At 44.0% G+C, this 25,909-nt stretch overlaps 1 protein-coding gene across 2 annotated transcripts; it reads left to right on the forward strand.

Moving 5' to 3' along the window:
• Positions 1-687: 687 nt before the first annotated feature.
• Positions 688-24,385, forward strand: LOC103067987 (phospholipid phosphatase 3-like). Of its 2 annotated transcripts, none has more exons than XM_007423892.4 (7): positions 688-952; positions 1,666-1,894; positions 13,942-14,099; positions 14,731-15,011; positions 17,348-17,405; positions 19,126-19,302; positions 23,337-24,385. In XM_007423892.4, the coding sequence occupies exons 2-7, from the start codon at positions 1,711-1,713 to the stop codon at positions 23,436-23,438; spliced, it is 960 nt and encodes a 319-aa protein (XP_007423954.1). In that variant the 5' UTR covers positions 688-952; positions 1,666-1,710; the 3' UTR covers positions 23,439-24,385. The 2 variants fall into 2 exon arrangements, with proteins under 2 accessions (XP_007423954.1, XP_007423953.1); XM_007423891.4 differs by having other exon boundaries at positions 689-1,281.
• Positions 24,386-25,909: the final 1,524 nt, after the last annotated feature.

The following is a 25,909-nucleotide window of genomic DNA, read 5'->3' on the forward strand; positions in this document are numbered from 1 at the left end:
GATGTTCAATCCACTGTGTTTTATCCCAGTTCAGACCTGAATTGCTTTCCTCACATTTGCTGAAATGATTTTCACTCATCCCTTGAGTTACCTGCATACTATGGCCATTCTCAATCTTGCCTCTCTTGCCTCTGTTTCAAATCACTGCAGCCATCTAACTTAACTTGGAGGTAATAAGCCACAAAGACTATCAGATTTTAAATGCCTTGAGGTTGTCAGAATAAGGAGGAAAATACTATTTAAACACAGGTTCCATAAAGGATGACTTAAGCCCATCTCACTTATGGGCTGGGAGCAAAATAAAGGTAACGTCGTGGGATGGGGGGGGGGCGGGCGGGGGAAATGTTGCCAAATCAGGATTGGGCTATGATTAGGTACAAGTGAGGAAGACCCCTAAGTTTCCCCTCCGTGGCGCCCTGTATGGGTTAAAGTACCCTTCCCGTTCTCCCGCGACAACTTGATTGGACACACCTGAAAGCTATTCAGGTGGAGCAAAGTTGCTCGAACAGCAGAATGCGAGCTGTGCGCTTGGCTCCCGCGCAGGCGACGTGGAGAAGCAAGAGTGTGGGAGTTTGATAAGGGGAGAGGGAAGGAATAGTCCAGTAATGTCGGTGAATATTGGGACTACACGTCTGTATAAACTCCCAGAACTGCCACCTGACCGTGCCTCACGACAGGGACCGCCCTCGGATCTAGACGCGAAGAGCGCGTCTGCTGCCGGAGGGGAGAGCTGCTGGTGGATGCCGCTTCTCCCATCCCAGGAACCTTTCGGCGGCTGGCAGGATCCTTCCCAGGCCCCTGGGCACGGAACACTACCGATGATGGCCCGCACGGATGAGGGGCAAAGGGTTGGCTCGGGGACACACTGCGCGCCGCCCCGATCTCTCGTCCTTCGCTCCTCCCTGCCAATCTCTTCTGCTTCCCAAGAGTACGGTGGCAGATCGACTCGGAAGTAAGCCGAGGGGCTTACGCGCAAGTGCACGTGCGATCCAATTCGATCATTCTATGACGTGAATTGGATCGCAGCCGTCTCGCGACTTCCTTTCCCGCTCGGGGTCTCCGGCAACTCAGCCGAGCAGAAGGGAGGGTGGAGCGGGCGCCTCAGGGAGGGAAAGGGAAGGAACCGACGAAGGGCCAGCAGCGACCGAGTTGAGCCGAGCCGAGATTCAGCCCCACCGGGAAAGACAGACCAGGATAAGATTACGCCCTCTTGCTTCCCGTCCTAGCTCTGGAAACGCCAACCGGGACGGCGTGGCTTGAAGGAGAAAGCGAGGACGCCAGGTGGGTCTCTGCCCCGAAGCAACTGCTTCCCCAGAAGTTGTCCCATTCCCTGGCAAGGTTCGGTTGGCTCGACTACTCCAGATCTGCCATCTCGTGGCGGGGCAGCGAACGCGAGAAGAGCCTTGCAAAGCGTGTCCTTCGCGACGGGGCGCGCTGGGCTAATAACTTGTAGACAAATGATACTGGTTGTAGTTTAACCTCACCCTGCCCCGCCGCCAGGCCCCTTGGAAGGTCGGGTAGAATCGCCAGGGGACCCTCAGCTTTGCTTTCTTTGCCCAGCCCGGCAAAGACATTCCTTATTTTGCTACCAAGAGCTGCTGATCGGATCCTAGTTGACCATCTCTCCACCTGGAACCAAAGCTCTGGCTTCTGCTTTCCTTGCAGGGGCTAAGGAACCAGATCCAGAGGGCAAGCTGACCTGAACAGATCATGCAAAACGATCGCTCTGAATTCCTTCATAATCTGGCCCAGCAGCCTTTACAGTGGCGTAGTGAACACAGAGAGGTCCGGGTGACTGTGCGGAGCTCCAGAATCCAACCCAGTGACTTTGCTCCTCCACGAGCGTTGCTGAGGAAGACCTTGGTGGCCGTGGATATTGTGTGTTTACTTGTGGGTGAGTGAGGGATGGGGGCTTTGCAATTTCCACCTACTAGTCCAAGACAATTGTTTATCGAGAGACTCTTTGCCACAGAGGAATGGGAAATGGGAAGGAATTAGATAATCAACTTCTCTGCAACAGAGGTGATGGACCAGCTTATTTTGTGCTCCTGTTGGTAGCGCCTTACTTTATAAATGGGTGTCCATGTCCACATCATGCTTTCTTTGTCTGAACCAAGGGGAAATGGGAGTCTGCTCTCTAATCCAGTCTCCCACACTCTGGTACCATTCATTATGTACAACCATGTGTTCTAGAGTTCCCACCATCCTGTGCTGGCTGGAAATGATGATTGCAGCCCAAAATATCTGGTGGGTAATGGAGTGTGGAAGGATTCTTGCTGTTGAATTAGTCTTTTTTTATCTGAAACCCTGATCCAGAAAAGGGAAAGTTGAATCTTTGGTAATTTCTACATGCTTAATTTATGCGGCAGTCCATAGCATATATTTTATGTTGGTTTTAGATAGTTAAGGATCTGGTAATGCAGTGCCAAACTTGTTACCATATGGAAGAATCAGAGTAACCAGTACTGGGTGCTCCAACTGGGCATGCCCAGCTGTTATTTCTACAACAGGATAAAGCTGTTCTGAGTTAGAATGTGCAGCCCGAACCTCTGCTCAGATACTCATGTCATCTTCCATGGAGGACTTTAATTTAGTCCTTAGCATGTGTTGTGGAAATTATGCCACCATGAATCATAGTGGTCCATGGCTAGGTTGGAGTCAAGTCTTCAAAAATAGCTTTCTGATGGGGTGTTAAATTTATGACCCTCAAGAGTTGCCAGGTTCACTTCCACTTTCTTGCTCTGTATGTGCTCTGCCAGAGGTTGCTGTTGGGAAAGCAGCAGCAGCAGTGAGTGGGTACCACTTCCTACAGGAGGCCACATGGCAGTATCAGGAGAGATTGTAATGGATGGCATTCTGCTCATTATTGCTCTTCCTCCAGTGGGATGAACATCCAATAAGTAGTTGCTACAGCTGAAACTCACTAGCACAAAAAGATCATATTGACTGGCTCCCTTGATGGTTGGGAAGTTCTCCTTCCAGGGAGGCAAGCTTTATAGCCATTGGTGAGTATGGCACTTTTAGAGGTGCTAAGGACCCTTGAGCACAGATGCCTTTGCCTTGATTCAGGGGGAGGTGGCTGTTTGGAAGTCAGACCAACACACATTTCTGCAAATTTGTGCTTCTTGGTTAATGATTTTCTCCTTGTTGGTTAATAATTGTATAGAGATGAGAACAAATTCTTGAGAAGAATGGGTGATCATAGCAAGCAGGACTTTAATTCTTCCCTATACCCACTGATTCTCTTCACCCCTAGGTTTCCCCCCACCCTCACCTCCAACTGGACTCTGAGCTAGTTAGTTGAGGTAGCTGTCAGGAAAAGTTGTTGCAGGAAAGAATCAAAACCTAGGGAAGAAGTTTGAAACCCTTTTCCACAAGTGACTCCCTGCAACTATCCTCAAACTCTGCATGGACACTAGTAACAAATAAGAGGGTTGGGCCTCTTTTGACTGACTCTGCCTTCTGGAAGTAAATCTTGGTTATAATTTATGACAGAAGACCAGGAGAAGTTTTGGATCAAGACCATGGGCTACTTGCACCAAGTCTTCTCCTCCTCTGAATTTCACCAGAATTAAGCCTAGGATCAGGGTTGGATGAAATGTTGTGGTGGAGCCATTGTTGCAGGAGACCAAGTGACCCACTTATGCTGATCATGGCAGAAAAGATCAAGTTTCTACTTCTGCTAACCAGAGCCAGTTTAGTCTAGTGGTTAAGGCACCAGGCTAGAAACCAGGAGATGGCGAGTTCTAGTCCTGCCTTAGGTGGGAAAGCCGGCTGGGTGACTTTGGGCCAGTCACACTCTGTCCACCCAATTCACCTCACAGGGTGGTTGTTGTGGGGAAAATAGGAGGATTAGGTATTAGGTATGTTCACCGCCTTGAGTTATTTATAAAAATAATAAAGGCAGGATAAAAAAAATCTTAAAAAATATTTAAAAATATGGTGCCATTCAAGTTCAGACCCCAGTGAACTCAGTTCAGTCATACTTCAGCCTTCTGACATTCCCCAAGGCTCTACCCATGCCCATGTGAAGCTCATTATTGTCTCCAACCCTAAGGACCAGAAAACTGATCTGTGGTTGCTTTTTAAAATGAATGTAGCATTTTCCAGGAAGTTAAACTCTATGCCCTAGTACCAGGTTTTGTGCTCACAAACAGCCCTGATTTTATGCTGGATGGTGCTGAATAATAAGGGAACTTCCAGACAGAACTGATGAAAGAAACCCCGGTTCAAACCCAGCCCATCAGAAATTCTGGCTTCTCCCTCTTTCAGCCGCCTTCTGGCATGGCGTCAGCAGCAAGAAGGACAAGAGTGGTGCTGAGAAGCGTTTGGTTCTTGGGGACAGACGTAAAGTGGTTGGAAAGAGCATTCATCAGAGTGGGACGAGGTCCTAGCTGGGGAGGGGTTAAACTCTTACGTCCTCATTCCAGGAGGATGTTCCATTCCTGCCTCTCAATAAGAAGCAGCTTCTTTATTTCCAAGCTGTGTTGTACATTTTTGAAAGCTAGAGAGTTGTGTTTCAAAACACAAAAGCTGGGGCCAGCCAAGGGCCTGATGAGGATGGCAGCTCTGGGCAGTCTCCTTTTGTGCCCTGCTATTACTGTAGCCCTTGAATAATTTCCAAAAGGACTTGGAAGTGCCTGGTCGGTCTCCACAGAAGCCATATTTTATTTTTATTTCACTTTTTTTTAAAAAAAAAAAAGTTCAGATATGAAAACATAGCCCAAACTTGATGGTCTGCTGTATTCCAAATTGAAATGAAGCCTGAGAAAGCAAAGGAGAAGGACAAAGCAAGACAGCAAGAGAGACTGGAGCAAAGGGAAAGAATTATTTTCACTGTTTGTTGCCGCTGGAGAGAGATCAGTTTTCACTGGCTTGAAGGAAGGCTGTCTCAGGGGACTTCAACCTCTTCAAGGCAATCTGTTTTTAATAATAACCATTAGCAAACATAGAATACTTTACAGCAGCTTTCCACAACCTGGTGGCCTCCAGTTACCTTAGAGGGCAACTCCTATATTCCCCAGCCAGCATGGCCACCCATGCTGACCGTAGTTTAAGGGAATGATGGTTCAACCCATCATGGAGGCAGCAGGTTGTGAAGCTGCTTTGAAGTATTCAAAGAGCTTCAGATCTCTTATCTTGTAGTTCTTGGAACAATCTTGTTACCCTCATCATGCAGATAAGACTGAGAGGTCGGATTGCCTGAGGCCACCTAATGAGTTCATGGCAGATGTGAAATTTTAGTGGCTAGTTGTAGATTTTGAAGATCAAAGGTATGGCTTCAATTCACAGCTGCAGCAGTACAAGCCATAAAGCATGTGACTACATTTGAAATGTGACCCTATTTTTACAAGTGAAGCAGAAAACAGTGGTGCTAGGAAAGTACCCATACTGTCCTCCCTTATGGTTAGCTGTGAACAGGACAGGGTGTCTGAGTACTCTCTTTTTACAGAACAGTTGAGCAAGATGTGCATATTACATAGACTAGTTTTTTCAATATGATTTAATAATTGGGAAAGCATTCTTTCTGAGAATTCTACAAGTATTGTAATGATATTGAATTCCAGTCTAATCTAATTAGATTCATCAGGTAAAATACCCTTTTAAGAGATGCACAACAGTTTCAGACAGTTTAGAAGAGAATGCCTCCAGACATGAAATAAAGCAAGATAACTGATTCTAGGCATATTTAATCACAGCTTGAGGGGTGGGGAAATCTGATTTGTCCCTAGGCACTCCATTCTTTGGAGCAGCTTTGAATTAAACGTGTGCAGGAGAACTTCCTAGAAGCCTATCCTCATTCATAATTTGTAAGAGGTGGGATCTGGATTTTCCATCTCAGACACTAAAATATCTCGTATCATTATAGAAAATAAATTATCTAAGTGCCAATGCATCCTTAAGAGTCCCTTGTCCCCAGTATAAAACCCAGGTTTCTGTACTAAAACTATTCACCATGCTGGTTCTCCTTGTGTAGGAATTAGGAATAGATCCTTCATAAACATCACAGAGATAGGAAATAATATCCTGTTTACCATATGTTAGATGGAAATAGGCATACTGGTTTTATATTTCATGCAGGAATAGTTCTCCTGTGTGGTATACTGTCAAGAAACTGTTAGCATGTGCAAACCTTCATTTAAAAGAAAAAATGGAAATTGTTCTACACCCAGCAATGGCCAGTTAGATACCTTTAGAAACCACACAAGACAACTGCTGTGCCATGGTGTTTATCTTCCAGTAGCTGAAATGCCAAGGTACGTTGTCTTTGAATGGGAAGGATTCATTTTTAGCTATTGCTGCTCACTTCTCTGATGGATGGTTGTTCTCTCTGTGTGCCTATTACCAAATAATGCAGCATGAATTCTGCATAATAATAATGTGCACCATATGATAACGTATTTGTAGAACCTAGTCCTGAATCTGTTTCTAATAAATTTCATTAATTCTTGAATTTTAATACTTTGAAAAGAATATTATAAAAATGTCCATCCAGTTTCCTCATCATTCATGATTTTACAAAGTCTATTATTCCCAGGCAAGCGTGTACAGAGCTAGCGTTAGATAAATTAACACCTTTGGGAAAATCTGGGTGAAAGGCAGAATTAATGTTGTCTGTAAAGCAAGTAGGCCTGGAAGTTGGAGTGATCATTCCTATAATGCTGGAAATGAGATACTGGGAATTGAGAGGGCTTTTCAACCATATCCCTTGCATCGTGTTGTATCAGTAGTCATCCTATGATTCTGTACAACATTAGACCAGCATTGGGTAGGTGCTAGAGCCAGGTTGTTGGGAAATCTGGCCAGACTCTAAGAAGGAAATTTGCACCAAGGTTGTCTAGGAAGACTGATGTGGATGGCCAGCATGCAGCTGACTTATTCAGGTCACTATTTCATCTGCAGAATTTGACAGATAGAGATCTAGAAGGAGCAAGGGTTCGGTTGCAGGCAATTTGCGGACTGGGAATTAGGACAACCAGTGGTAACGAGGTTGGCTTACTGGTGGCTGGACTGGTAGCAAGAGGCATTCAGAGAGTACCTCAGATAAGAATTGGATTCTCCCTCAGATGCTAACTTAGAAGTATTTATAGCTAGCAAAGATCAGGTAAACTTGGGGGGGGGGGTTAAACCATGGAGGCAGGCAAAGCCTGTTCCTAGAGAAGAAAGATCCTGATTTTATCCCCAGTTAGCACTCCAGCCTGCTTCTGTAGCTGATTCCAACCCAGCTTCTTAAGCTTCCTCCAGCCTCCCTCTACGGCTTTCCTACTTTCAATTCTTCCTGAACCTTCTCCTCCTTCCCTAAACTGGGAAGACATCGCAGGCTGAGTCTTGCTCTCCTGGGTGTTGCTGTGGGAGGGGGCCGGGCAGGCTGCTGCCTGTTTTCAGAGACCAGGAGTAACACCCTGCCAAATAATGTCAAAGGAGTGTCACTCAGGGCACAGGGCAGGCCCCTCTTGGTGGAGTGGTTGAGCTGCAGGATGTAGTTGCTTTGCAGTTACGGGCTGGTTTTGTGCATTGTGCTAAGCCATGGATAGTTTCTATCATGGTTTGTTGAGCCAGCTAGAGTCTCTCATGGCTTGCCTGTCTTGCTTTGTTTCCCCACTTTTTCAGCTGCTCTTGTCTTGCACTTCTAGTGAGCCGATTAGAGGAAAGTGAAACACAAAAACAAACTAGAATAAGTCAAGAAACCATAAGCAAACCACGTGCCTGATCTGCTTTGTTCTAAGCAGAAACCAAAACACACAGTGGCTTAGATTAATGTGTGAATCCACTCAGTACCTCAGAGCAGGGGACCTTCAGCCTGGTGGAACAGCTTGGCCAGCCTTGCTGTCTTGCAGGCCAGCACCTGGGCAGTGGGCCAAGGAAGGCAGTGGGAATATCTCAGGGCGCCATGAGGAGTGGATATTAATAGCTCCCTCCAAGTGCCAGGGAAGATCTACGTGCATGGGAGGACTGGGCACCATATAAGGTGAACTGGGGGGAGATAATTGCAAGAGGCGACTATTGTGGGAACCCGGAAAGGTTATTGTGAGCTAGCAAGCAAGACCTTCAGAAAATTAGGGGAGAAGGAGAATTTGGATAAGGCCTAGGAGTATGTGGCTTCTTAGAAATACTCATCAAGTAAAAGATAAAGACTGAAGGACTCTTATTGGCATAACTGGGACATGGGAGGCAGGCATGCGTATGGCCTCAAAGGATCGGGGCTCTCCCTGGGCTGGCCCAGAATGATCAGCGTGTCATCCCTGAGACTCTACTGCTGGCTATCCCATCTCTAATCAGCTCCCAAGGAGGCCAGATTTCATTCCATTTCTGTGAAGGAATATGCTCCGCAGCTCCCAGGGGGGTTAGGCCTTGCCCTAGTTCTTCTGGCATCTGATTCTAGGTCTCTGACTCTGGTCCATGAGCTTTTTGTTTGGTTCACTTCCATCATGATCTATGTACCATTGTCTTCATTTTTCTCCTATTTGCTACTCCTGAGAAAGACAAAAGAGTTGGATTCCCAGAGGATCCCGCTGGCAAACTGGAGCCTTCTCAAGGCAGCCTAGAGAAAGAGAGACTACTTGTGGGGGTGGGGGTGGGGGTGGGGGGAAGCCTAGATGCATATGCCCAGTTCAGCTGTCCCCTCAAGGCTTGGATGGTTGACAGAGAAACCCTGATTGTCAGCCTGTGGCATTCTCTGCCTTGATGACTGTTCTGCCTCAGCTGTCTGCAACTTGACCCTTGTTGGATTGCAGAAGGCTCCTGCGCGTACCTCATTTGCTTATTTTACCTGAATTCTATTCTTGCTCCTAGGAGGTTCCAGGTACTGTTAGGTAGAGAAACACAGTTTACTCATGTCACAGTGCATTTGATTTGACTTTGATTTTGAGTGTTGGGTGAACCAAATCTTGTGGTTTGTAAACAATAGTTTTTACTTTAGCATATTACAGGTAGTCCTCGCTTAACGACCACAATAGGGACCAAAAAATTGGCTGTTAAGCAGGGTGGTTGTTAAGTGAGTCACTATGTGACTGGACCCAATTTTATGAACATTTTATGACTGTTGTAAAGCAAATCACGGTTGTTAAGCAAATCACGTGGTCGCTAAGCGAATCATGTGGTTGTTAAGCAAATCCAGCTTCTCCAATGGACTTTTTTGCCAGAATTTGCTTAACGACCAAGTTATTCCCTTTACGACCATCATAAAAAAGTCGCAAATCACAATCATATGACCGTGGGGGGTGTGTGACAGTTTGCAACAGTCATAACTGCAAGTACATGTTGTAAAGCACTTTTTCTGAGGCTGTTGTAACTTCAAACTGTCATTAAGCAAACAGTCGTTAAGTGAGGACTACCTGTAAATGAATCTAGTCTTCATAGTTGATTCAGTCAACCAAACTGGGGCTTAGTGCATTGTTTCAACTCAGCCAATGACTAAAGTGCATCTATTAAACATCATGGTCAAACTATGAATTTGGAAAACAATTTCCCAAGTCCAAGTCTAGGGACACTTCTGCACTACTGTTGTCCCGTGCTGATGACAGCTGAACTCTAAGCCAATTTAAGAAAAATCTATCCAGATTGGGACACTTGGGCAGCAGCTTGCCAGGAATTCAGCCTGGACTACTAGCTACTATGCCTCCCCCAACAGACAGTTCCCCTGTTGTGCCCTCCCAACTTTCCATGCCAGGAAAGGAATTGCCAATCACTTTATTTTCCATGGGGGAGGGGAGTGTCTTATGGAACCCAACAAAACCTGGGAAAATGCAAGAAAGGAACTTTAATTTTAAAAGTGCCTGCATACGTGTGATTTCTGATGCTTTAACTTTGTAAACAGTTTTTCAAAAACTATATAAATAATAAACGAAAGCAAAGAACTGTTTTGAGAATGCACTGGTGAACTGGGGAAAAAATAAAGGAAGTTCCAGCGGTGTGAGTAGCATGCAGGTCCAAAAGGGTGCTGCAATGCAGCAACCTTTGAATGAAGCGAGACGGCATTCCTGCCACTGCACACAGCGACCAATAAAAATGCAAGGGCTTGCCTAGGAGGAGTGAAGGCACAGCAGGCAACCTGGACAGCACCAGTCCAACAGACACCAGCCAGAAAAGAAACTTGTTTGATTTGTAGCCAGGCAACACCAGGAAGGGGTTGCATTTGTAGCAGACTGGGAGTGTGCTGAAGACGATGCCATCTGTTCCTGCCCTCCAGAAATGGGTGGCCTGTGGTTATGATTGGGCAACATGGCAGTGTGAAAACTGTATGCCCTAGTGTACTTGTGGCTACACCACACTGCCCCTCGTTTGTTGTTCTTCCAACTCTTCCTGCTGAAATATCAACACAATAGCTTAGAAGCTATTGCTGTATATGTATCCATCACACGGAAAGCCAGTGCTTTAGGCAGATGGTGATCCCGTTCTATTTATGTGACTGGTGGAAGAGGATTTGATATGCTGCCTCCAAATAAGAACTTTACCAAACATTCAACCCCAACTTGGAACCAAGTTCAGCTATGTTGAGATTCTAGTTATAGCCCAGACGTATCTGGAGGGCTCAAAGTTGGAGAAGTCTCAGCTGTAGCATTTTCATAAAAACTGTATTAATGTGTTGATTATTAAAAATGCAATAATATTCCTCTTTATATTGGGCCATAAGTCCAATCAATTAAAAAATTGTCATGATTAATCAGACTCGGAACTACATAATCATTTTTAAGTGTGGTTCAGTGATTAGAAAAATGTGTTCTTAGCAGCACTCGCCAAGACAGTATGACTCCAAATACCCAATGGGGCAGCAGCTGACAAATGATGCATTTCAACTCCTGTTTGTATTGGGGAAAAAATAGATGGGCAATCAGTTTGGGGATGGCTGCTCTACATGCCTAGGCTTCCAAAATCCTTCTGTGATTGCTAAATGTGGTAGAGTGGCACATAGATCAGTCTGGGTGTGGTAGCTGGCATATTCCTCAGGCTGGGGTGGAGATTCTTTGTGCCAAGGGCCCAGAGGTGGGAGAAATGACATGCATTCCAAGATTCCTGGGCAGAAGGGGCCAAGGCATCTTGTGTCATGCCCCAAGGCTTCCCTGCTTGGTTTCACATTCTTCTATGCGGTGAGCAGAATTCACTGGCCCTTCCCAGGGAATCTGATGATAGTAGAAAGAAGAATTGGGGGGATGCGGGGGACAGAGAGGCTGGGGTAGTAGTGGTTGGTTCTCTGCAACCATTTCAGTTCAGAGCTGATGTGGTGGCTTTGGGAGCATAAGTCTTCTCCCTTAGGCTGAGGCAGAAGGGCTCAAATCTGCTCCGTTCCTGTGGCTGGCTCCCAGAATCCTCCTTAATGTTAACCACACTTTCCCTGTTTCCCCATTTCTCTGCAGCCAAGTCCCCCTGGCAAGAATGTGGTAAGATCATTCTCATGGTAGCAGCAGATGGAAGAGGGGCCTTTCAGGGTAGAAGTTCATACTCTATGAGAATGTGTCTTCAAGAGCAAAAAGAGACTCTTCTCATATAAGTGTAATGCTGCCTTGGACAGCCAATAAATTACAGAACAAAAACACTGGTTGGTCTCACATCTCGTGAGAGTTGTTTAAGCATAGCATGTTGGGTAAGCCTTATTCAACAAATCATGGTTTAAAAGCAATGGGTTAGCACAATGTGTGAACCAGAACAGAGACTCATTCAATCACATTATGAAACCAGCATCCTTTCAGCAGCAAATTTTGGTTCAGTCTTCATTCTTGTTACTTTCCCCCTGACTCAGATTAGCTCCCCATCTAGCTAATTTTATTTTTCAAAGCGTCATGTTCAACCACTCATTTGTTGCTTTTTTTTTAACGTGCAAAGCAGCTTCAGAAATATGGGAGGCTTCTTGGTGACATTATTTCTGCACTCAGACAACACACTTAACTTGATTACAAAATGAACCCATTTTTTTTTATTTGTACAGTACAGTACATTGAATCCTGATCAAGATTCAGTACCAAAAGAAAGCTACCCAAGGAGAAAACAAATCAATTGCAGCACGTTGTGTGAATAAAGTTGATAGGCTTGTACCTGACCTAGCTAAGCATTTGTCTGAACATAGCCAGTGGATGTCAACCAATCAGGATCATGTACAGCTATTTTGTCCTGCAAATGTAAGCCATTCCTCAAACTCGTTTTGTTTTTCTTCAGCACTGAACTTGAGAGCAGAAAGGTTATTTTGGCTGAGTGAGGCAAAGTTAGCTGTAAGTGAGAAGAACTAAGGAGACCTAGAGACGAGAATTACAATTACAATGTGGTTGGTTTGGTTTGGACTTGGTATATTATGTAAACACAGCCACTGTGGTTCAACAAACCACAACCTCATTACATCCCCTCAGTTTAATAATAATAGCCTACTTTGTGTACTTTTAATTACTGAGATGAAAGGCGTGGTTGCATTTTATGATGGTGAGCCACAGGCTCATATGCTCCCTTTTTTTCCAATGCAGCTCAAGGAAGAGTTCAAAGTTTTGCTTTTCTTTAAGATAAACTATGGTTTGCTATGTCATCTCAGCCCAGATAAACTGTTGTTAGTCTGTTGAAATAAACCACAATAAAATGTGTGCAGCTGCCATATTGAGATTTGTCTCAGATTAGTGTCAGATGACATCTTAAGATGTAGTAAATCAAAACTGGAACTTTTGGATCCCTTTGCAGCTGCATTCAGGGAGGGAGGAGCTCCAGATTGCAGAACTGCTTGTCCTCAGCTCTAATCCAGGTCCAGATATTAGATGGATCTCTACAGAAGAAAGAGCAGGACAGAAATAAACTATGATGTAGCAAATATATAGAGCAGTGTTTCTCAACCTTGCCAACTTTAAGATATGTGGACTTCAACTCTCAGAATTCCCCAGAATTAAGATTTGTGGACTTCAGCTCCCAGAATTCTGGGAATTGAAGCCCATGTATCTTAAAGTTGCCAAGGTTGAGAAACACGGATATAGAGACTTACTTTTAAGTTCCCAGGAAACTGTTGTGTGTATTATTTACTAGCAAAATGTCCGTAATTACTACAGATGTTACATACTTGGAAGAAGGCCTATGAGTTGCAAGGACCCTTTTGGATATGCCTCATATCCATGCAGACAGTGTCAGACAGCACCATTTCCTTGCGCATGCCCTCCCACCCCAGTGCAGCATTTTGCATTTCCCGGAGCACAGGAATACACGGTGGCTGTTCCTTTCTAGAGGAGAAAGTTTGGTAGTATCTACACAGCAGATACATCTGCTTGCTGGGGATCAGCCAGGCCCTGAGAATTAGGCCAGCCTTATATTTATATGGACCCACTCTGATTTCTTTTGCTTGGCATGAGAAAGTGTAGTGTAATGAAATGTAAGGACTAGAATTGTGTCATCCTTCCGCAATTCAGTTGTGACTCAGACGCCCTCAATACCCAGACAACATGGCTAATACTTCTGGAAGTCACTAGGTTAGAGAAAGTGCACCTGTGTGGTTTCCTTTTTCCCTTTGTCCTGTTTCTTTTTTCTTTTTATTGTTATAAATTTTGATGCATTGTATGGTGATGTTTATATGATGTGATTGGAGATTATTAATATTGTATTATTTAGCTAGCTAAGAGAATTGAAAATAAAGGAAAGAGATCTATCAATATTAATTCTGGTATTAATTAATGGTAATTTAGGATGTCACTATTACAAGCATAGAATTATTTGGCTTTTTCTCCAAATGAAATATAACGTTAAAAAATACAGCGTTAAAAAAGAATTGCCATGACTCACATCAAATTATGGATTAGATGATAATGGTTTCAATGGTTTCAATATTAAAATCTCCACTGAATTTTCACTATACATATATTTATGTATTTATACATGGATAAAAGGGGGGAAAAGAAGATAGACAAAGCAAATTTAACAAAAATTAAGATACCTAATAAGTAAAAAAGAAAGGAAAAAGAAAAATTTGTCCTGTTTCTGTAGCCTCCATCCCATTCTTCATCTGTGAAGTTGGCCTCATTTCTCCAGTGCGCCGTGGCTTCTTCTGCAATGACAGCAGCATCAGCTACCCGCTGCAGCATTCTGAGACCATCACTGACACCGTGCTCATTTCAGCAGGCACCCTGATCCCCTTCCTAGCAGTGAGTCAGGAGGGAGGGAGGGAGGGAGGGAGGGAGAAAGGGAAGACTACCCGGGCTTTTCCTCCAGTTTCTGACAGTAGAATTCCTATAGCCAAATGCTCAGAGAATGAAGTTTGCAGTTGGACACATTCCTTCACCAGTTCCCCTGCTGAACCTCTGTACTCTCAAGCCTTCTCCTGGGTTCTCAGACCAATGCCCAGTACCCTTTTCAGCAAAGGTGGATCCCCCCATTTCCCTTTCCTAGTGCATATCCTTTTTCTATCACTGTAGCAAAACCTGGTTTGGAAGAGCAAATTTTCTTCCAATATTAAAGCATCTCTTGATTTAGTTCTTCTTGGATGTTTCACACACAACCCTAAGCCTTCAAGTGGCCAGTTCATGCTAATCCACCCATTATGATTTGGTATTGTATGTGAACCAAACATTATGGCTTCTCCAACAAACCATGGTTTTAAAACCTTGGCTTTGTATTATGTGTGAATTCAGCCATTGACTAGCATGAAGACAATGTCCTGTATAATCAGCTGAAACAGTGAGATTTACTATTTACCTAAGAAACATTTGTTCTCCCTACCCCTACTCCCACGTTTCAGAATTACTTATAGACCAACATCTCTGTTCTTTCTTGCAGATCACTGTAGGCGAAACCTTCCATGTGCACACTCTGCCTCACAGTTCACGCTCTATAATCTCCAATCCTTACGTGGCTGCCCTCTATAAAGAAATCGGGGCCTTCCTTTTTGGCTGCAGCGTGGGCCAATCACTCACTAACATGGCAAAAGTTTCTGTGGGTCGGCTCCGTCCACATTTTCTGACTGTCTGTCGGCCTAATTTCACTCTCACCAGCTGCTCTGTTGGATACATGGAGGACTATCTTTGCACTGGAAGCCACGCTAAGGAGAAGGAGGCCAGGTGTGTATTGTGAAACCCCCAAGTGGCACATTGACAATGGCTCACAGAAAAGTGACAGATTGTGTGTATGTTTTATTCCTTTTGTTTTACATCCTAGCCAAGCTATGTGCTTGTGAAACAGATTCATGGACTGAATTTCCCATTGTCCTTCTGAAGTTGCATGGAACAGCCTTCCTCAACCTGGTGGCCTCCAGCTAAGTTAGTTTACAACCCAGCCAGTGAGTCATGCTAGCCAGAAAAGAAAAGAATTGTATAAGTTTAGCTCAAAGGTGGGCAAAATGAGAGCTATATGTAGGTCCCAAGTCCCTTTTTGTAGGCCCTGGAACTACCAAAAATTCCCCAGTGGAAACAGGGCAAAAAATCTGCCCATCTCTGCAATGATATGAATTGCAGCCTCAAAGATTTAAAAAACCATGACTATCAGCCACAAAAATGTGTCCATGCTTGATCTGGACTCTGTAGGAGGATAAGTAGGTTCCAGCTTCCAAAGAGATATCAAGAGGTGGTCTGACCACAGGTATCAGCAGTGCCAGGTATTAACCTGAATTCATCATACTCTGCTGCCACTGAGGCTGCTGGTTGAACTCTCAAGTTGGAACAGGTATGGAGGGTCCCCGTAACTTTTATCATGGAACATCCTTTGGAGGACAGACCTGAAGAACGAAAGAAGAACCTGAAATCTGCAGAAATTAGAAAGTGAAGCCAATATATCAGGATACATCTCTAGATCCAAGAAAGAGAAAGATTTTGGTGTAATAAAGAAGGAAATATTTTAAAAAGCTTGCCCACAAGGAACACAAGTGAAATACAAAGTCACTTTCTTGCCCCAATGGCAAGTTTTGTTCAGTCAGAACACTGAGTTAGATGGATAGTCTCAAGGAATGGCAAAGTGTTTGTCCGTGCCCACGGAGAAGGATGTGAGTGGTACAAGAGGCACAAATCCAAGGGAGTGGGGAGAGAAAATCTTGGGTTGCCCATTTTGCCACAGTCCATTCCACAGGCTCCAGCCAACAAGGCAGAAGGCAAGTCTTGTGCCATCCAAGGCTCACACTGTCTTTTGGGAGAGTAGGAAACCTCTCTCTCTCTCTCTCTCTCTCTCTCTCTTTTTTCTTCTTTTCTTTGTTTTACCATTACATGCTTCTCCTGATCTGACATTCAGCCATCACCTATTCTCCTACCATTTCCATGAGTCTCTTCTGGTTCTTCCTGCTGAAACACACTCCAGCAGATGTGTTTCCTGTAAATTCTGGAGGGTATCTGGACCAAGGAGGTATAAGTTGGAATGATGATGGGCAGTTTATCCAGTCAGAACTAGATGGAATGGTGGGGCAGGCCTATGCAATTCAGTGGGTCATTATCCCAGCCTCAAAGGAAGAATGGGATCAGATTTCATTTTAGAAGCAAAAGGAACACGTGCAAAATCTGGCTTCTTCCTGCAGCTTACCTCCCTCCAGCCCCTCTGTTCTCTCCCTGCCTGGCTCTATCTGTGGTTTGAATAGTTTGCTATCAGCTTAATCATGATGGGAGTGGAGGAGACAGAATGGTTACAAAAACAGGGAGCACTGATAAATAAGATGGATCAAAGTGAGGTTTCTGTTAGAGAACAATGCCTATATTGTATTGCAGTCTTATTATTAGCTACCTTGACCTAAAATCCACAGTCAAAGCTGATCTCAGATTTCACTGGGTGTCAATCCTGCAAGGCTGGCAAACTCCATCAGTTGGATTTCTGGAAAGATCTTTACTGCTAGTAGGGTAATGTATCAAAATCTGAAAAACCTGTCAAAGCACTTCTCCAGATCAACTTAAACCTAGCATAATTAAGTTGGAGTTACTCTGAGTCTCTTTCTCATGTTTCCCCCTTTCCATGAACTAAGGAATCTTTTCTGTAATGGTCCACCCCCCTCCTCCATGTTCCCAGGGACTGTTAGACATTCCACCACACTAAAGCTACCCTATCTGGGTTATAGAAATCTGGATGCCCACTAGATGTCAGCAAAGAGAACTTTCTGAAGCCATCACTTTTTAACCAAATTAATCTCTTCTCCAAACTTTCAGTCCAGTGAAAGTTAGGGGCATCGAGGTCTCCCTAAAATAATGAATTTTAATGAAGCATTAACTGCATTGAGTTCTGGGGTACTTGGTGGTAGGATTGGACCCTTTCTGGATAGCCATCAAACCATGAAATGGGCATCAGAAGAAAGCGGTTTAGTGTAGACAGAGAAAGGTTGTGGGTAGTGAGCACGTTGCAAGGCTTTTGTGGCTGAAGTCAGTGTACCAAACTAAACAGCAAGTATCATGTTCTCTTCAGAGAAACATCTTATTTTCTCTTCCAGAAAATCCTTTTACTCTGGCCATGCCTCCTTTGCCATGTATACCATGATGTATTTGGTGGTAAGTTCCTCTCTCCAGGTTTACAGAAGTGACGTTTGGGGGGAGGGCAGATCATCACACTACATGAACCACAAGGAAAAGAAGACAGATTCATACAGGCAGCTGCCGTACGAGCCAGCTGCTTAAAACAGAACCCGATGGAGGAGCAGCCTGATAACCCTGGTGCAAGGGGCTCTCTTGTAGCTTCAAAATTATTCATTAAAAAAAACAAAAACACAACCCTCCAAGGTTTATACTGGTGTGGGAAATACAGTTGGCAGACATATTAAAGGAATAGTTTGCCTTATGGAGTAATCAAATCTTTATTATGGTCATAGACCAGCCTAATATGGAGTAACTTCCTCCTTGCCTGTGTGAATGGGAGCCAGGAGTTCTTCATAGCAACACAACCCTTTTAGGCAGCAGAACATTCCAGAAACTAGTAGAAAAAAATGTTTGGTACCCAGTTATCAGGCACTTGAAATGTCTTTTTGATTGCTCTCATCTTGATTCATTATAGCTATGCTTCTAAACATTCACGGGCTAAATACACGGAAGGCATGTTCCCGTTCCTCTTCCAGAGGAGGGAGGCAGGTTTTCTAGATTACCACTGAGCCCTCGTCTTGGGTCAGATCTGTCCACAAGCTTCATTGATTTAATATTCATCAACTCCTCCCAGAAAGCCTTCGGAATTGAGATTTGGAGGGAAAGCTGGGTATGCAGAACCCTCCCAAATTGCCATTTCCACTGTGGAGAAAGAAAGCCGTCTGTCTGATTTATTGCGTGAATTTGCCATGTACATAGAGAAAGGGTTAAACATAATATGAAACACAATAGCAATGCCTTGCATTCATTTGAGTTTGGCCCATGTTAAGTGAGCCCAGCCAAATGTAGCGACTTCAGCCAAGTATGTTGAAGTCGAGTTGTGAGCTGTGATTCATGGAAATAGAGGAAATGAAAAAGTCTGAGACCCTTTTTTCAAAACTGAGAAAGGGGCTATCCCCTCCCAAAGAAATGGACTCAGAGAGAAATTCTAAGCCCAGCCTCTGGAGGGGACGGGAAAGAGATGCCTGTCTGGGATGGCCTGACTCTGTTACTGTATTGAAAAAGGACATTAACAGTAGGAGCAGGTTACTGAATGCTGGAATCTGTCCCTGTTGTCATCCTCTGCAGGGGATCTACAAGATGTAGCACACTTATGTAGGGAAGAGGGGGAGCAAGGACAAGGGTCTCCCACTCTCCCTCTGTTCCCCTCACACCGGTGTGGCCCTCCTCCATGTGTAGAATGCACTTGTGGCCAGCTAATTTCCAAGGCAACTGGAAAACTTTCAGTTCTGCATAAACTCTCCATATTTTCTTTTTAATTGTTGCCATTGGTCGCCTTCTACAGCTGGAGAAGATAAAAGGTGAAAAAGGTTAATGTTGTTGTTCTCATCCCTGCTTTCCTTTCTCATAATAGAACCTGAATGATTTCTAATGGCCAACATCCAGCACCAATTGGTTAATCGATTATGCTGAGCAAAAAACTCCATTATAAGCATTTCCACAATGCATCTAAGTAGCCAGCCCCTTCCCTTAATTCTCCAAGTTCTCTGGAGTACTGCTGTGAGATTCCTGGATCTTCACTGTTGCTCCTGCCAGAGTTGCATCTGTTTATGACTGCAGATTTAAGCAGATTTTGACAACTTTCTGCAGAACTACTGTTCGCTGAATATCCTATTTCCACTACTCGTTCCCCTAGTTCTACCTGCAGGCCCGATTCACCTGGCGAGGTGCTCGACTGCTGCGCCCGCTGGTCCAGTTTGTGTTACTGATGTTGGCCATGTACACAGGACTGACTCGCATCTCGGACTATCAGCACCATCCCTCTGATGTGATTGTGGGACTGCTCCAAGGAGCGCTTGTAGCCTACTGGGTGGTGAGTTATAACCTGTGTTTGTCGGTCTGTCTGACCCTCTTTTGCCTCTCTGTCTGCCTTTCAATGAGTGAGAAGGAGTTAGTTCATTCTGCGGTATAGGAGAGAGATCAAGAATGAATTATAGTGTGTTATCTAGAAAGTCCTGTTTATTAGCACTTTTCCCACTTTCAATTCCCAGCCAGTATGAGAATTTGAGGAGTTGAATTCCATATGTGTGGTGGAAAGAATCAAATGCTGGAAGGCTGGGTTACTTTTTCCTCCCCCAATTAAACTCTGGCCCTGTTTGCACAACATGTTTAATGGAGGGGGGGTGCACGGAAGCATGTCATGCAAACAGTTAAGCCTAGTCAGCACTGGATTTAGAGAGGTTTAGTTTTTAATTGTCTACAAGTCCTATGTCAGGTTTGACATCCAAACTGAGGGTTAACCCTCTGATCTGGCTGCTGAAACAGAGTTAAAGTTGTAGAGTAGTCCCCCACCCCCAAAGGGGGCTTCTGTAGGAACTCTGTGTTCATTTTATGTTTCATGCTCCCACAATCAGACAGAAAAAAAGGCAGGAAGTGACAGTTTTTCAGCCACCTTTGCAGCAGCTGTGAGGATGCTGAAAATTGGTCATTCCCCGTTTGACTAAACATCGTTGACTGTGTGCCACTGGGAAAGGGGAGGTGACTGGGTTAGCCATATGGTGCAGTTGGGTCCCTGTGTAGCAGTGATGCTTAAGAACAACTTCCCTTAAGTTCAACTGAGGCTCTTGCCAAAATAAAACGGGAGGTAAGGGCTTCCCTTTGGGGGCTAATAGAAGGGCAAGGCAGGACAGGAGTGGGTTTGGACAAGAAACCAGCAAGCTATAGGCCTTGTTGGGCTGGGAATGATGGAAGATGTAACCCAACTGATTTGAAAGTGAGCAGATGGGGAAAAACACTCTCTAACCTCTCTTGTGTTATGTACTTATATTCAGGGACTGGCCTTGTTTATTTTAATTCTGTCCCCTAAAGTGTCCCCTATTCTATCTATTCTATTCTAAGTAAAGTTAAATTCTGTGCAGATTATGCAAGTCAAGTAAGTGTTATAATTTCCTTTTATTTTGCATGATCTATTTTTCTAGAGAACCAAAGTGATATAGGATATTGGACTAGGATCAGAGACCCAGGATTAAGTCTCTGCTTGTCTATGGAGCTATCTGGAAGAATTGGGGACAATTATTCTTTCTCATCCTAATTCATCTTATAGTGTTCTTGGAGGAATGCACTTGGTGGAGAAAAGGCAGGATAAAAGTCTTAACTATAGTCAAGGGGGGAGAGTGCTGAAACCCCAATCTCTGATAATTTCGTTCAACTTCTCTACTTCTGATATTCAGCAGACATTCCTTGCATGTTTCTGGACATTTTACAAAAAAAGGTGGGGGGGGGGCAACAGCATGATAACGATAATATGAAATCATATTTTAGATACCCCTTATATAAATTAATGGTGCAACCACATCTAGAATATTGTGTGCAGTTCTGGTCACTGAACCTCAAAAAGGATATAGTGCAGCTAGAGAAAGTTCAGAGGAGGACAACTAAGATGATCAAGGGACTGGAGCAGTTTCCCTATGAGGAAAGATTGCAACACTTGCGGCTTTTTAGAAAGGAGGCAAACGAGAGAGGACATGACCAAGGTGTAAAACATTATGTATGGTTTGCATAAAGTGGACAAGGAGAAGTTATTTTCCCCTTCCCAAAATACTACAACCAGAGGTCACCCAATAAAACTGAATCCTGGGAGAATCAGGGCAGACAAAAGGAAAAAAAAATATATACCACATGTAATTAAACTTTGGTATTCACTACCACAAAATGTGGTGCTGACACCAGTTTGGCTAGCTTCAAAAAAGGGTTGCACCAATTCAGGGAAGTCATGGGGATCGATGGCTGTTAGCCTGGATGGCAGCGTGACTGCCTCTGAAGGCCATCTGCTGGGAGGCTAGTGGGCTTCCTTGTGCAGTTGGCTGGCCGCTGTGAGAACAGGCTGCTGGACTAGATGGTCCACAGGTCTGATCCAACAGGGCACTGCTTATGTTCTTATGTACACAAACATGTTTGATCAAGCAAGCTTGAAATTGTTTCAAATAAGGCTATTGTATTTGGGCTATAAAAATCTGGATGACCACAAAATGACAGCAAAGATTTGGAGAAAATTCCAAACTTTTCCTGCCATTTAATAGTTGCCTGGATGTTTGCAACCTAGATATGGTAACTCCTGATTTGCAGTTGAATTGATTCTCCAGCTAACTGCATTCCATGTGTTAGTTCTGCTCTCATAGGGAACTAACTAGTCAAGCAACAGAGAGTTCTTATCTTTTACACTTTTTTTTAATCCGTTCAGTTGTGTCCGATTCTCGGAGATTGCCTGGACAGATCCCTGCAGTTTTCTTGGCAAGGTTTTACAGAAGTGGTTTGCCCTTGCCTCCTTCCTAGGGCTGAGTGAATGTGACTGGCCCAAGGTCACCCAGCTGGCTTTGTGCCTAGGCAGGACTAGAACTCACAGTCTCCTGGTTTCTTGCCTGGTGCCTTAACCACTACACCAAACTGGCTCTCATCTTTTACATTGTTGTTGTTGTTTAGTCGTTAAGTTGTGTCCGACTCTTCGTGACCCCATGAACCATATTGCGCCAGGCCTTCCTGTCCTTCACTGCCTCCCTGAGTTTGCTCAGTTTCATGCTCATTGCTTCAGTGATGCTATCTAACCATCTCATCCTCTGCCGTCCTCTTCTCCTTTTGCCTTCAATCTTTCCCAGCATCAGGGTCTTCTCCAAAGAGATCTCTCTTCGCATTAGGTGACCAAAATATCTGAGTTTGAGCTTCATTATCGATCCTTCCAATGAGCAATCAGGGTTGACATCTTTTACATACTAAATACATAACTGCATGCTGATTGGGTAACCATGTATTACAGCAAAGGCTCGTCCGGTTTTGCATCCTGTTTCACAAGTCAGACAGATGCTTCTAGAGACTCATAAGTTATGTTCAGAGGCCACAGGCCTGTGTCCCCTTTTGCCCACTGGCAGACTCTCAACGTGCAAGTTTCATTTGGCTATTATGGAAAATTGCTGTTGATTGGCTTGCTGTCATCCTCCACCTCTTTTCAAGCTGTCAATGCTAGTGGACATTGTGGTCGTGAATTCTTAAATATGTTTAGGGAGAAGAGATTTGTTCTTCTGCCTGTCCTATTGTAGCACCAGCAAATAGAATTCACATAGGGATTGCACTAAACATCATGAGAGAGTGAGTGAGTATTTAACCTATATTAGATAGGTATTATTTCATACAACTCTATCATGTTCCCTCTTTTGTCATCTATTTTTCCCTCCAGCTCAAATGTCCCCAGTGCTTTCACTCTCCTTTATAGGAGAGGTCCTCCAATTCTTTAATTCTTTTACTTGCCCTTTTTATTACCCTTTTCCTGCTTGGTCACATTCGAAAGGATTCTGCTGCTGTGATGTTATGGAAATCGATAAGGGCTAGCTGAATGAGAAGGACTTGGTCTGGGAAGGGAGCAAGGGCACGGGGCTTAGTACAAGCTGCCAGGAAATAACTAAGGAAAGACACACCCTTGCAAGTATTGTCTGTAGACAGCCTGGAGGAAATCATTCCACTTCCTACTCTGATTGTGTGTTTCCAGCCCCTCCCATCCACCTCCAGAGCAGCAAAGGGAGCGTGAAGCTTAGATTTATTGAAGTTCAGAACATTGTATATGTTTTTAGGAAGACACAAACTGAAGGCATATTTATGGAAATCAGAGATTCGTAACATTTTGATCAGTGTCCTCCATTTCTGATATTAGTGGTCTAGCCAGTACATCAGAAATACAATATGCTTAGCAGCTGTACCATAGAGTTAGAAGGGGGCATTTTGGCCACAGATTTAAACTGTAGGCTCAGTCCAATGTTAATGGAGTCAGATGTTATCTCTTAACGTGCTGACCCTCTTAGTTGTTACTGTCTTATAGTGGCTGGCTCTCTTATGCCATTTTTCTCATCTTTTCCTTTCCAGGCCTTCTATATTTCCAGCATGTTTCACTGCAAGCAGCAGCCTCATCCTGTGCCTTCAAGCATCTTGGACAGTCCCAGCTCAGACCATCACACTGACTGCTAGGGAAGGCTGAAAGACAGGTAGAGACTGTCTCTGCTTTGTCAGCTGCAGGACCTTAACCCATTCAGCCACTCACTGGGCATTCACTGCTGTACGGACTGCATAGGCACACTGGGACCGTCACTGCCAGCTTGGGGCTCCTTGGAAGCTCTTGATCATTGCTGTACCAACAGCCACTGCTGCATCAATTGCTGGAAGCACCAGGAGGAAGAGCAAGTGGTGCCCTACTGGAGGTAGCTGAGGGCACCTCTACTCCAGCACTAAAGATCTCACCTTCCTCCAGGCGTTAAATAGGGCAGCCTGATTTTCATCGGGATTGGAAAACATTAGACCAGTCCTCACTTCTTTTTGAGCTTCTCTCCCATTGGAAAACACCATGTCCACATCACCACTGCCTGTTGGGCTTTCGTTTAGAACACAAAAAATCCACTTTTTAAAGATGGTATTATTCAGGAAGAGTCGCCCTTCCTCTTCACCGATATTGAGATGATCTCATCCCTGAAGTATTCAATGCACTCAGATTATGTTGCTTGGAGAAGGATGATAACTGTGGAATATTTAGTACCTGTTGTTCTAGTGATGCATTTCTGCTGCTTGAAAGGCAATTGTATGTCTTGCAGAAATGTACACATAGAAGGAATTAATCACAAATTCTGAAAGAATAGATGGGAGGAGAGTACCTAAATTAGCCATTCCCAGTTGGCATAATTACCAATTGGCATCTTCTAATTATGTTGGGATAGCATCTCCCAGCTATGTGGCCAAAGCTTAGCTAAAAAGTTCAAGGAGTTACAGACCCAACCTATCTGATGGGTGCTAAATTGAAGAAAACTGGTGTAAAAAAATCATGAAAGACCTGATTAGAACTTCTTATCCTCTAAGCCTGACCTCTTGTACCCCCTATAATGTGAAAGGTATTTTTGTAATAAATGGTACTGACAATCATCTAATTTAATGGTTGTGATTGGGTAAAAGTTAGTTTGTAAACATCAGATAACCTGTGCCTGGACCTCATAGTATTCCTTTCAGCCAAGTGTGCATGGTGCCAAACATTGGGCAAATCTGTTTTTGTTTACTGTTGATACATATGTAGGATTTTTGAATCTGACACAGGATACATTCTTAAGATACCTAGCTTTCATTGAAGAAGATTTTGGTCTTTGTAGTTTTAAAGATATGTAGTCTTCTTCCTGCTGTGATTCTCTCTAATCACACTTTGCACTGAAAACAGATGCAGTGTTGGCCAAAGAACAACCTGGGTTTCAGAAGAGATGTGGTGAACAGAACCTTATAAATTACTAGCAATTTCAGTGAAGCAAGCAGTGGTCCTTAGGAAAGCAAAGAAGAACCCTCCATGCATAAGAGGGAAGCTTTTACAGATTCAGGAAATCCTTGCCCAAGGACTCAAAATCTTTAGGCCCCATATTTAGAAAAGGAGAAGGGGAGAAGGATGGGGACTCACAGCATTGTCTAGCAATGATTGAGTATGCTCAGTGACCACTGACTGTGAGTAGACCAGAGTGGGTGAGAGAGAAACCAAAAAACAGTTAAGAGATAGACTAGAAAGACATATCTAGTTCAAGGGTGCTTCAACATTTTGTTGGTGTTATTTGTTACAAAATAAATTGACTGCTTAAGAGTAAGAGAAAAAGGAGGAGAAAACAATGTTTATCGCCATTATGAATTCCTCTTCCACGTGCCCTCTGGTTTGCTTCTGAGCTACGCCTATAACTGGGAGATTATTACAACCTACCGAAGTATGTTTGCAAATACTCTTTAGCTGCACTACTAAGCCTACTGGAGGGCAAAGATTCTTTTTTTTTAGATGCACTGAATGCAGTCCAGGTATGACTGGTTTGCTTCTGCTCATGGGCATCACAGGAAGGGAAACTGCATCACTGAATTCTCAAAAGAATCCACAGGTTTCTTCAACAACTTGTCCTCAGTTCCTTATAAGAAGAAAGATGGCAAAGAGAGTTTCCTTAAAGGCTGATTGTCTAACATGACCAGCTTTCCCCTGCAGTGTACAGCTACAGGGGAGAGACTATACTGCAGAACCACTCAAGGGTTAACTATTTCAGATTCTGGACTTGATTGGTTTAAAAGCTTGGCTTTTATTTAGCTGAACACATCATGGATATCTGTCTTCAAATCGAAATAGGCATTGCATACATAAATAGCTTCAGTAGCCATTTGCTGTACAACAGTGGCCAACAACCATGTCCCACTGCCCATTTAGCTTTTCTGAATCCCTTTCTGGGAATTTCTAGAGCCACCACTTTTTGAACACAGAGGCACGAGGAGGGGAAGTGCACAAAAGCTATAGTTTCTTCATTCAAAAAAAGCAAACCCCCCCCAACAACAACAAAAGACCCTACACAAGTTATCCTTCCAAACCCCACCACTGCTGCTGCAGCCACCACCAGATTGTCCTCTTCTGTTTTTCAGAAAATAAACCCTCACCTGCTATATAT

This window comes from Python bivittatus, unplaced genomic scaffold, assembly GCF_059951505.1.
Source record: "Python bivittatus isolate LINGU-HERP-01145 unplaced genomic scaffold, Pbiv_v1 ctg000220_np1212, whole genome shotgun sequence".
In the NCBI taxonomy this organism is placed as follows: domain Eukaryota; kingdom Metazoa; phylum Chordata; class Lepidosauria; order Squamata; family Pythonidae; genus Python; species Python bivittatus.